Genomic DNA, 12330 nt, shown 5'->3' on the forward strand with positions numbered 1-12330 from the left:
GACTGCTCTTTGTCTGATCCCTCACCTAGGACCTGTTTGTCTTGGGAGACCCTAACAGGGAGCATTGAAGTCCCCCGGACAACATAGCTCCTAGGGTCATTGGGACACGGAAACTCCTTTACCACGATAAGGTGGGAGCTCAGAAAAGAGATAACATAATATAGATATAGGTAGGAGATAATACAAGTATAAAAAACAACAATTCATGAACAAATAGAGCATTCAACATTCAGTTTGAGGCTGTTTAATTGTTATAATACTATAAAATATTGTACACAGTAAATGTAGAAGGCACACGCTAAAAACAAAGCTGTGTTTATATTTATAAATAGCAATATTAGTACTTAGTGATTTAATTGTGAAAGGGCTCAGCTCATATTATCATTATTCTTATTGAATCCCAATATAAAGAAGAATTCACAATATAGTATTATTATTAATAAAGTAGTTCAAGTTCTGCATGTCTTTAATAATGTGATCACACTTTGTATGTGTGGACGATATGATTTGGCGCGTCCTATGGAAGCGTCTCGACGTGAATGAAGGTGAGGACGACGTCGTGCAGGATGTTGATGCGGTTGATCTGGTTGAGCTCTCTGACGCGGTGTCGAAACTCAAACAGCGGAATGTTGTTGACCGCCACGCGGAACGACTCCTGCGTGCACAGGATCTTCATCTGAAAGACAGACACACACACACACACACACACACTGACTGTCATTTTCTATTGTGTTACATTACATTAAATTGGGATTATAGTTTAGTTTACTTGGAAGATGCTTCAAGGTGTTTTCAGAACAATTGTACAATTTATCACGTCTGAAAAGAAGTAGGAAGAAGCAGATCGTATCCCTTCTATAGTGTATGTGTATTATAACACAGTAGTTAATGACCTCAATGTGTCTGACTTCCTGTTCCTGCCATCTCTCCCTGTGCTTGTTTTGCTGTTTAACTATGTCGTAGGATTGCGCGATATATACAAACTAAATGATACTGTTTACATTTAGCAGACAATAGAGTTTAAATAGTATCATCATATCGTGAAAATGCATGTTGATGAAACACTAGCTGTGTTGTGCACCCCTGACAGCGACAAGTAAATGAACACGTCCTCAAGACAATGTAGCGTCCGAGCTAGCAATCTGGTGACTAACGTCCCTCCACAGTGCTAAGCCGCTTTTAAGTCAGCAATCCTTGCCTCTACGGCGGTAAATAAACTGTTTCTTACAAGTGTTCGTTATCACTGGAGGACTAGAGAACAAGGAATTTGCTAAACATGCTACAGTACACATCGGAAAGGATACAAAAAAAGCATAACAAACTGCTAAGCTGGAACTGGTGAATAAGGGTGGGCGGATTGATACAAATATCAACAGTAATGATACAAGTATAGTATCAGTATATTGTCAATATGATTAGATTCATATTTTATTATCACAAAGTCTTTTCTGTTGCTGTTTACAAATTCAGAAAAGAAGTCCTTGGACTGTTGAACATTTTAAGTATCAGCATTGGTACGACCAATACACCCCTGTGACTACTTGGTATTGGATCAATACACAAATTTGTAGTATTGCCCAAAACTAATGTAAAGTATTCACACAACAGAAGAATTATTACATTTGAACAAAAGTGTCGATAGAAACATGTTACAACAGAAAGTAATAATAATAATAATAATAATGGATTAGATTTATATAGCACTTTTCTATTGACTAGACTCAGAGTAGCCAGATATTAACTGTAAATTCCCAAGTAAAAATAATAATAGTTTTAAAAACATACTACAAAAGAAACAGTTGCAATATGTTACTGCATATGTCAGCAGCTAAATTGGGAGCCTTTGAAACCTGTTTTGAAATGGTTCTATTTTCTTTCTCATGCCAAATTAAATATAGATTTTAGGCCACATGGCCCCTCTACTATGTTGCAAAAAGACAACGTCTGCAGCGCCACAATAAATTGTTGCTCACAAGTTTAACTGGGCAACAATTGACTAATGCGTCCCACCATCTATTTGTTTATCTTTGTTGTTGTAAGCGGGTATTGTAGAGCTTTTTGAGCAACAACACGAGACCGCGACTGACCTCCAGGAGCCTCCCTGCAGCACAGCACTTCCCTGATCTAGGACCAGCTGTCCCAAACGTCTTTCCAACCCTTTCCACCTTTTCAGCCAAACGTTAGCCTGACATTAAAACCGTGGAGTCAGTCAAAGGTCGTGAAGGTAGCATCAATAAACACTCCCAGGATGCGTGGTGTTCATTTCAACACTTCCTGTGTGACCTCGTCATGCTCACCTCAAAGGGGCTCCCCAGGGCGAAGGGGAAAGGTCCCTTCAAGTCTCGCTCTTCAGACCCCCAGCGCTCGCCCACTTTGTGGTTGCGCACCAGCACCTGTTTGCCGCCCTCACTGAAGCGAGGGTTGATGTGGAAGGCGATGTCGTTTCCTCTCAGGAAGTTCACCGTGAACCTGCAAGAAGAAACAACTGTGTTCTCTGACGGTGGCCGTCCAAAGTAAGCTGGATGACTTACATCTTAGCGTTTGGTTTCACTTGGCCCAGGAGGGTCATCATCATCTTGTCGTACACTCCTCTGGACAGGTTCAGGTTGTAGGGAACGCTCTAAATATCCATAAACATTAACTTTGATACGAACACAGATCCTGTTTTTATGCTGTACTCACCAGCGGTCCAGATGTGGGCGGAAGCCAGTGTTGGGGCACCAAGGACGGGTTCTGACCGGGCCATCCTGACTGTCCTGGGTTGTAAGGCCAACCTGGGTGGGTGGCCCAACCTGGCATATTTGGATGTAGGTTTGGAACAGGAGCAGGTGCAGGGACAGAAACAGGGGCTGGTGCTGGTGGTACAGGAACAGGAGATACAGCTGGAACCTGGTAGGGTACTAGGGGTTGAACAGGAGCCGGTGGCTGGAGAGGCTGGTACTGGGTGCCTGGCCAACAAGGCTGGCAGTTAGGATTCGAAGATGGCACCATGGTCTGAGTAGGAGCCGGGATCATGTTTGTGGTTGGGGAAGGGGAGGGTGTTACGGTCTGAGGCGGGACTGGAACAGGGGTGACTCCAGAGACTGGTAATGGTTGAGTTCCAAGCCAGCAGGGAGTGTTAGGCTGGCCGGTCCAGCATGGAGCCGGCTGAGGAGGAAAGGCGGGTTGGGCAACCTGGGCGGCTTGTCCGGGCCATGAAGGGAACGTGGTCCCAGAAACCTGAGCAGGCCACAAGGCGCCAGTCTGTGGGACAGAACCAGGCGGGCAGCTGCCACACAGAACATCAGCATGCTGAGAAGGTGGGGAGGGCAGAGGGTCGGGGTCGACGATGGAGATACGAGGGAGAGAGAGGGTTGATAGGATGGACGACAACAACTTGCAGGTTCAACATCCACACAAGCAACCATTTCAACATTCTGATTTAGACCACTGTTCTTACCTGTGCTGCCATCTGATATTGTGAAGGGTTACTTACGTCCATGATGCCTGGAACACAAGACCACATTACTTCATCTCAACAGGCACAATAACACACCTTCAATGAATAGAAAAACACCGCCTGCCGACCAAGATGCGTACGTTAGCTTTGTTCCGCACTTCAAATTGAAATCACAATTTGTTTTGTGCCCCCCCCCCCCACCCTGTTTCTTCATGAGGATTATGAGTCATTCTTCAGCTAAATGGGAATATATGAACATCCTAGCAGTCGCCATCCTAATGACAGCAGACCTTGCACAGTAAGTGATGTTTTATTATGTTGTGATGCGTTTTTTAAATTGATGCGCCGCGTATGCTTAAAATGATCAAAATATGTAAATATTAAATGTTATTATAAAAGTGCCAGTTACTATATTACATATATACTTACATCATGTATATAAAACCTTGATGGAGGTGTTTGGATGTTTTTAGGGACTCTATAGGCAGAATAAAGCGTCTCCCTTATGCTCCATTGTAAGCAGACTTTTGATCGCATTTATTTAATATTTAGGATGCATTAAAAAAAAATACATCCGTCGTCATGATCATCATAATGAACGTGAACGATAGGCAAAATTCTTTAAAAAAGTGACGTTTCCCTTTAAGAATGATTTGTTCTCTTGCTGCTGTTTTGCATCTCTATTTAGTACGTCTAAAAATTATGTGCAAACTGGCAGTTGTGCAGAAAGGGCCGTGAGAAAGAACACTGGAGCTCCTAACTATGTATGCTTGTCAACATATATGTATTGTTAAAATAAAAAAATAAAAAATAGACATATCATCTATACAGCAATATCATTTTAGAATTTCATAGCTGCTGGATGACTTAAGGAGTCTGATGAAAATATATTCAATTGATGCGTTTCGGTGTGTGCTGGTAGATTTTTTAATGACATTTGTTTTTTTCATATAAAAGATATATTATTAACATATGTCCTACATGAAAAAAACTTACTGCAAAATTGGTACATTTAAGCTGCATGTTTAAAAACATAGCAAAACGCCACAGGTTGGGAGGTGCATAATAACATAAATGTGCAGTAAATGAGTTTCGCCATGGTGAAAGATTCGTAAATGTCTATGCTGATTGTTGTTTTTATGTCTGGCTAAGCATTTTACTGGAGCAGCGCTCCAATTTTGTTGGATTTTTAATGTATGGACAATAAAGGTATTCTATTCTATTCTAGTACACGCAAAACCTCATTTAAATAAGGCGGTCTGCACCTGTTATCAATTGTACACGCAGTACTACAACATGTCTCTGAATGTTCTCATTCATTCAGGTCTTTGTATTCTCAGCTGCAACTGCAGTGTTCACTTTGTCTTAGAAGACATTTTGACTCTCATCCGAGTAGTCTTCATCAGTTCATGATCATAGACCTAGACTGGTCATCGCTAGTCTTGGACTTAGACTGGTCAAATGTAGTATAGCAGCTGCTGCCAAATCCTCTGCCAGATTAGTAGGGGTGTCGATCGATTTTCAGATTAATCGAGATTCTTATTTTTAGCGATTCTGAATCGTTGAAAAAAAAATCCAAAATCTATTTTTTTTCCAGTCTGTCCTGTCCAGCCACTCAGGCAAATCATATTGTTGATGGAGATTGCTCATATCTGCTGTACAGATTTACTTTATAAAGAGAAGTGTTGGATACTTCTCTTGTTGCCTTACTTGTATTTGACTTTAATACATGTTTGGGTAGAATTTTATTAAACAAAACCAGTTTTCTTCTAAGTAATAATGGAAATGTATCACAGCTGTCATGTCTGTGTAATCATGTTTTGTTTTAGTCATTTTTGTTTAGTTTAGTTATTGGACTCTTTAGTTTCTGGCTTTTCACTCCCTTGTCTTGTTTCCATGGTTACCCATTAGTTTCACCTGTTCCACGTTTGGACTCATTGTGCACTCTTGTTTGTCACCATAGCAACCCATTAGTTTTCACCTGCCCTCACGACTCACGCACCTGTCTTTAATCATGTCACTATTATTTAAGCTTCCAGTTGCCAGGCTGTCTGTCTGGCGACATCATACCCCTGACACTCTGCTTCCCACTCTGTTTACCTCTGCGCACTTCATGCCATGTCCAAGTAAGTTGTTTCTATTCATGCCACAGTTAGCGACTTTTGTTCATGTCCTTAGTTTTTTGCCCACGTGCAAGCATTTGTTTCATTTGTCAAGTTTGTACTTCCGCCTTGTGCGCGCCTTTAGTTTGTTTCTTTTGTTATAGTAAAAATAAATATGTACTCCCATTCCCGTCTCGCCTGAGCCAACTTTCCGTTGCCTTCTGGAAAAACAAAATCCAAGGACCAAGTCTTGACAACAGCTGTTTATCTATTTTATGGAGGAATGTAGTGAATTATAGAAGTGGCACCCAATGGTATTAAAAAGTATGGATTTTGAATCGATATTCATTTTGAATTGAGAATCAATTGTGAATCGAATCGTGTGACGATTCACAGCCCAATAGACAAGATCTGACCAATCTAAGTCTAAGACAAGATCCTAACAATCTAAGTCTAAGACTAGATCCTAACAATCTAAGTCTAAGACTAGATCCTAACAATCTAAGTCTAAGACTAGATCCTAACAATCTAAGACTAGATCCTAACAATCTAAGTCTAAGACTAGATCCTAACAATCTAAGTCTAAGACTAGATCCTAACAATCTAAGACTAGATCCTAACAGTCTAAGTCTAAGACTAGATCCTGACCAGTCTAAGTCTAAGACTAGATCCTGACCAGTCTAAGACTAGATTCTACCAATCTAAGTCGACGACTAGATTCTACCAATCTAAGTCGACGACTAGATTCTACCAATCTAAGTCGACGACTAGATCTGACCAACCTAAGTCTATGACTAGATCTGACCAACCTAAGTCTAATAATAAGTCTATGAGCATGAAGTGATGAAGCCTACTCAGATGATAATAAAAACCACACAGTGCAGTATTAGTAGATAACCTGCAACACAACCACTAATAGTACACATATTAATTTAGATCAGACTCCAGTTCCTCTAAAAGTTGTCCTCACCAGTCACAAACGTACTTCTGTAGAATAAGTTGTCGTCAATACTCGGTGTGTGTTAAAGACTCCAGACTCTCTTGGGTGTTTGTGAAAAATGATCCGTTAAGTTTATTAATGGAAGACTGTGCATGGTGACTCTCATTGAATGACGAGCACAGGAATGACAAAGTGAGTCATGCAGGAGACAACACAACCGCTCATTGAGTGTGAGGATGTTGCTGACTCGTGTGTGAAGAGAACAACTACACACGTGTGTGTCATGACCTCAGCATTACTTCATGACTTGCTCCTGTGACTGCAGATTGAATTAGTTCCTCAAAATGTACACCTTTATGCAACCAACCATCAGGCAACACACACACACACACACACACACACACTCACTCATTCTCTGGACAACTCATTAGTTAAAAAAAATCTGCCTCTACCAAAACAACACTTGATTTTGACATTTAGTTTGGTTTGCTGTCATTATTTTTACATTATATTTGCACTACGGGATCACAATTTATTCTGCGTTTTGTTTGTTCTATACAATTAACCTATGCTATTTACCACCTATAGCCTATTCCATCTGAATTATTATGTACTTGTCATCGTTCTTATGGTACTCATTGTTAAAGTCCCAATGATTGTCACACAAACACTTGGTGTGGTGAAATTTGTCCTCTGCATTTGACCCATCCCCTTGTTCATCCCCTGGGAGGTGAGGGGAGCAGTGAGCAGCACCGTGCGCTGTACTCGGAATCATTTGGTGATTTAACCCCCAATTCCAACCCTTGATGCTGAGTGCCAAGCAGGGAGGTAATGGGTCCCATTTTTTTGTAGTCTTTGGTATGACTCGACCGGGGTTTGAACTCACCACCTCCCAGTCTCAGGGCAGAAACTCTAACCACAAGGCCACTGAGCTACATGAGGCTACATCTGGGACCTTGGATAGTACATGTCATGCCATATATATAGAACAATAAGGCTCATTGAATGTTTTAAATATTAAAAGTATGAATTGTGTTATTGCGGTTGTAGTTTGCAATGGTGTAGCACTACACTACATCATGCTGAAAGGTGTTTCTAATATTCTGACCCAGCTAAATACATAAACATAGTAAATATGAAATTGGTGATTATATAAATATTACAAACAGCTTTTGATATAATGAAGTGCTGTTGTATGCCAGTGATTAACAATATGTAGAGAATGCATTTCAAAGGCTCAATTTTGTATAGGATGTAAATAGATTATCCAAGTGTACTAAATTAAATTGTGTATTTCCTTAAGTGAAAGTGTATGTATGAATATTTTCTCTGTCATTTGTCATATGATGCACTATTGTATTTTATTTATGCACATACATATTTTTAATCCACCACTGTAGTGATTTACATGGCAATAATTGTAAAAAGTAAAAAATAAAAATAAAAATATAACAAACTAATAGTTTGCTAAGATTGATGAAAATGAATAAAAAGTCATGTTTAGTATACAAAACAAGAAAGAAATGAAATAGAAAATAAAATAATTCAATATGGTAAATAAAAAGTGTTACCTGTGGTGTTGCTGTTGCTTGCAGGCTGCAATGATGTTGTCCAGCTGAATGAGTCTGTATGCAGCCAATGAAATTAGCTTTTATAGGCCAACAACATCCTCGCTGATTGGCCCTGCCTATTTTCATCACTGTCACACAACATTGATGCACACACATGAACATTTCACACGATTTTGCTTGCTCATCTAAAGATATTTACATCGCTAAAGAGGGCTAGGAAACATCAGCAAGCACTTTGGTGTTTTTCTTTAGTGCCGTCAAAAGATTAATTTCTAAAATCAGATGAAATACACTTTTGATTAATTTAAATTAATCACAGTAAATTACTTGCCTGTATCATTTTAATCAGCTTTGAAAAAAATATACAATATTATTATATATTATTATAATTGTAATACCTACATGCAATTTTAGTGTCAGAATCCATCCATCCATTTTCTACCGCTTATTCCCTTTTTGGGGTCGCGGGGGGCGCTGGAGCCTATCTCAGCTACAATCGGGCGGAAGGCGGGGTACACCCCTGTCAGAATGACATACAGAAACATTTTTAAAATGTTTTGAATGCACATAATTTATTTGCTCAAATCTTTGACAGCCCTACTTTTTAAAAATGTATTTAGATATTCTAATCATTTGTATTAATTTTCATATATTAAAAAAATAAAAAAATAAAAATAGATTTAATTGACTATATTATTTTTGTGTTTTTATTTAATGTCATATATTTTTTATTTATTACGATTTCTATTAATATTCATTCATAATTATTTTAGATGAAATTAAATGTATTGAATTTTGTTGTTTTTTTGTAATGAAAAACCTGCCATTACGTGAACGTATACTCAGCCAGACAACTGATAGTTTTAAATTTATATTATCATTATTTTTTTAAATAATGTATTTACTTCAATCAAACATAACCGGTAATCATTTTTATTATTACTTATTATCATTAGAAGCTCATTGAAAACATTTGAGCCAATTGAATTTTTTTTAAAGTCATCATTTTTAGTTAATTTTTTTTTACCTTTCTAATTTCCAAAAAATACCATATTTTATTTACATTTTCCTGTGCTAATATAAGCTGCGGAGTCACATTGGTTCTTTCTCAAGAGTCACAAAGTTTAGGTTGCCGTGACAACAACCAAGCTAACAAAATGTGAAATAGGGAAAACTCACTGACAGGAGACAATAATGTGTTGTACTAAATCTCTATGGCAACCACTCAACAAATACCCCTCAATTAAAGGCTTTAACAATCTGTTGTCCACTCCTGGTTATTAGATTAGCTAAAAAATGCAAGAAGAAATGCTGAGAATGAATAAATCTGTCTGTATATATTTGCAGCTGCTTGGAGACACAATCCTTGTCAGAAACAACATGTTACATTATTTAGCAGCTATTGATTGTAAATGAGGGCGACTAAAAAGGCAGCCAGTGTGTTTATAGGCTTTATTTTGGTCATTTTACTGAATTTCCTCATACAACTGCTGTGGAATCAGTCAGCTGTATGCAGTAGTGCTATTTGTACTAATTATTTCCATATTAAAATTACATTGTTTCTCCTCAACTGTAAACACCAGCTTTACAGATGCCACCTCTAACTAAGTGTGATTACATAAAACATTTTAAATGCTCATTTCTTTGAGGCAGATGTTTCTATAAATCTTTGTTACTTAATAAAATCACATATTTTTTAACGAATAAAAACAGCAGGGGGTTTTCAGTTTTCAATTCTTGCCACGTAATATTTAAAAGTTAAGATGAGGAAACGTTTTTTTATTTTATTTTTTATTTTATAAACCTTTATTTATAATATGCAACATTTACATACAATCAAGAAATAATAATAATCAAAACAAGTACAGAAACGGTACAAAACAGCGCCAGGGGGTTGTAAACTCAATAAAGTAACTAAAATAGAATGCAAAATATATATATGTCTCAAAATGTAAAGCCATAGGCTCACACAAGTTCCGTAAATAATCCAAATTTGGAGCACAGCATCATAGTTTTCACAGCTTTTTGGTTGTTAAAGGTAGAAAGCGTTTTAAAGTAGAGTTCTAACTCTTTTTTAAAGGCACAAAAAACAGGTCGGGTATTGAGAAACTTACATTTATGAATACAAAACTTAGCCAATTGTATAAATAAATGGGTTGTACTTCCATCCATCCATTTTCTACCGCTTGTCCCTTTTGGGGTCGCGGGGGGTCGCTGGAGCCTATATCAGCTGCATTCGGGCGGAAGGCGGGGTACACCCTGGACAAGTCGCCACCTTATCGCAGTGGGTTATACTTGTATAGCGCTTTTCTACCTTCAAGGTACTCAAAGCGCTTTGACAGTATTACCACATTCACCCATTCACACACTGATGGCGGGAGCTGCCATGCAATAATGAGGTTGCAAAGGTAAAATTCCTTTTCAATTTTGTTTTCCATACATTGTAAATCCAAATAGCACATCTTTAAAACACAGCACACATTTGCCATGAATATTGTCGAGGAAATTGTATTTTGCGTGACTTTTCTTCCATTTACGGCCTCGGCCAGGTTATAAAAAGCCCACTGGTAAAACCCAGTCGTTCTCACAATGCACCGCTAGATGGCGACGTCCGAAAGAAGTCATGATGGCGTTGATTGTATGTCGCTCAACACTTTTGTCATTTTTAGCACCTATTAATCCCCCATATTTTCTTAAAACGGTGACTTCTACGTGTATCATTTTAGATCAACCAAACTGCTCTATTTGGGCGTTTTAAGCTCTTCTTCCTATCCTGTAAATGCTAATTGGCAATGGTAGTGTAGTTAGCGCCCCTAATGTAATTGTAATGGCGTTAGCTTCCTGGTGTTAGCCGCTATCATGACAACATGAATGAGTCCAAGCATAGAGAGTAACCTGCTTAGGTGGAAAGATGGCGTGCTTTTTCCAGTGACCAACTTCATGCGGTAAGTGCGTCGGAGCTGAATACACCGGCTCCAAACAGGTGCTCCAATTCGCCCCGGCGCTTCTCCGCCCCTCTCGGCCGCTTATTTGCTCCGTCGCGCGGCCCGGATGTGGCGCACAGGAGCGCTGCCTGACAGACCAACATGGCGCTGGCTCTCGCCTAGCGTTGCCCGCCGTTATAACCCCAATAATCATCGTTACATGAGAGGAGCAGGAGCGACGGGACATGTGAGCTCTTCGATCCAGACGAGCGGGTGAGTGTATGTTTTATTTTATTCAATTCTGACAGATTGTGGCCGAGCTCCGGCTGCTGCTACTGGTGGTAGATGGTGGAAGGAGGAGGGGGTAAAGGGACCTTCGCCGCCGGGAAAGTCGACCCGCTGGTCGCCTTAATGTGCTGATTTGTGTCCGAACTCCAGCTCTGCACGGGTTGTAACTATGCCGAAAGGAGCTGTCATTTTAGCCAAGCTGTGTTGATGTTGTCATGGCTGTCAGGCTCGCTGTGCATCGGCCGCTGTCCTTGGTGTTGAAGCTGGCGTGCATCACACCCATTCCGGATGTTTTTGCACCATTTGTGGTAACATGCATGCCTTGCTATCACGGTAGCTGCTTATCATCGAATTAATTGCGCATATTCTCTGTGTAGTTTGCTTGTGTGTGTGTGTTTGTACCTTCATTTTAGCATTTTTTTGCTCTGATTTTTCCACCTGTGTCATGGCCACATCCCTAATATTGCATCTTTGCAGGATGCGAAGAAGACATGTATGCATTTATGTTCACACACCTTCCAGCTCAGTGGCCTTGTGGACCAGCTCAGTGAGACTGGGAGGTTGTGAGTTGTACCAAAGACTACAAAAAAATTGGACCTTGGCACTCAGCTTCAAGGGTAGGAATTGGGGGTTAAATCACCAAAATGAGCCCTGCGATGAGGTGGCGACTTGTCCAGGGTGTACCCCGCCTTCCGCCCGATTGTAGCTGAGATAGGCTCCCGCGACCCCGAAGGGAATAAGCGGTAGAAAATGGATGGATGGATCACCAAAATGATTCCCGAGCGCGGCGCACGCTGCTGCTCACTGCTCCCCTCACCTCCCAGGGGGTGAACATGGGGATGGGTCAAATGCAGAAGACACATTTCACCACACCTAGTGTGTGTGTGTGTGTGTGTGTGTGTGTGTGTGTGTGTGTGTGTGTGTGTGTGTGTGTGTGTGTGTGTGTGTGTGTGTGTGACAATCGTTGGGACTTTAACTTTTTTGACTTTATCCATCCATCCACATATGCGCCCTTATGTGGGCTCTGTACCGAGGATGTCGTTGTGGCTTGTGCAGCCCTTTGAGA

At 40.0% G+C, this 12330-nt stretch overlaps 2 protein-coding genes across 4 annotated transcripts in view; one reads left to right on the plus strand and one right to left on the minus strand.

The window, feature by feature from the left end:
• Positions 1-228: 228 nt before the first annotated feature.
• On the minus strand, positions 229-11071 carry LOC133576156 (uncharacterized). Of its 2 annotated transcripts, XM_072912210.1 has the most exons (6): positions 10948-11071; positions 3440-3486; positions 2683-3291; positions 2532-2620; positions 2298-2469; positions 229-676 (listed from the first exon to the last, which is right to left on the minus strand). In XM_072912210.1, the coding sequence occupies exons 2-6, from the start codon at positions 3479-3481 to the stop codon at positions 518-520; spliced, it is 1071 nt and encodes a 356-aa protein (XP_072768311.1). In that variant the 5' UTR covers positions 3482-3486; positions 10948-11071; the 3' UTR covers positions 229-517. The 2 variants fall into 2 exon arrangements, with proteins under 2 accessions (XP_072768311.1, XP_072768310.1); XM_072912209.1 differs by lacking the exon at positions 10948-11071 and having other exon boundaries at positions 2683-3375; positions 3476-3486.
• pak5 (p21 protein (Cdc42/Rac)-activated kinase 5) overlaps positions 11069-12330 on the plus strand; it is a 166317-nt gene continuing 165055 nt past the window's right edge. For both annotated transcript variants that reach the window (XM_061929171.1, XM_061929172.1), the window contains exon 1: positions 11069-11249. The gene's annotated coding sequence lies outside the window, so the exon portion shown is untranslated. The remainder of the gene's footprint in view (positions 11250-12330) is intronic.

The sequence above is a fragment of the Nerophis lumbriciformis genome, linkage group LG34 (genome assembly GCF_033978685.3).
Source record: "Nerophis lumbriciformis linkage group LG34, RoL_Nlum_v2.1, whole genome shotgun sequence".
NCBI classification, from domain to species: domain Eukaryota; kingdom Metazoa; phylum Chordata; class Actinopteri; order Syngnathiformes; family Syngnathidae; genus Nerophis; species Nerophis lumbriciformis.

Bases quoted from the DNA above. Each gene is read 5' to 3' on its own strand.
- LOC133576156 (XM_072912209.1), bottom strand. The intron at 2,621-2,682 runs GTGAGTACAGCA...ATGGATATTTAG, and splicing joins CGCCCACATCTGGACCGCTG to AGCGTTCCCTACAACCTGAA. The intron at 677-2,297 runs GTGAGCATGACG...TCTGTCTTTCAG, and splicing joins CCCTGGGGAGCCCCTTTGAG to ATGAAGATCCTGTGCACGCA.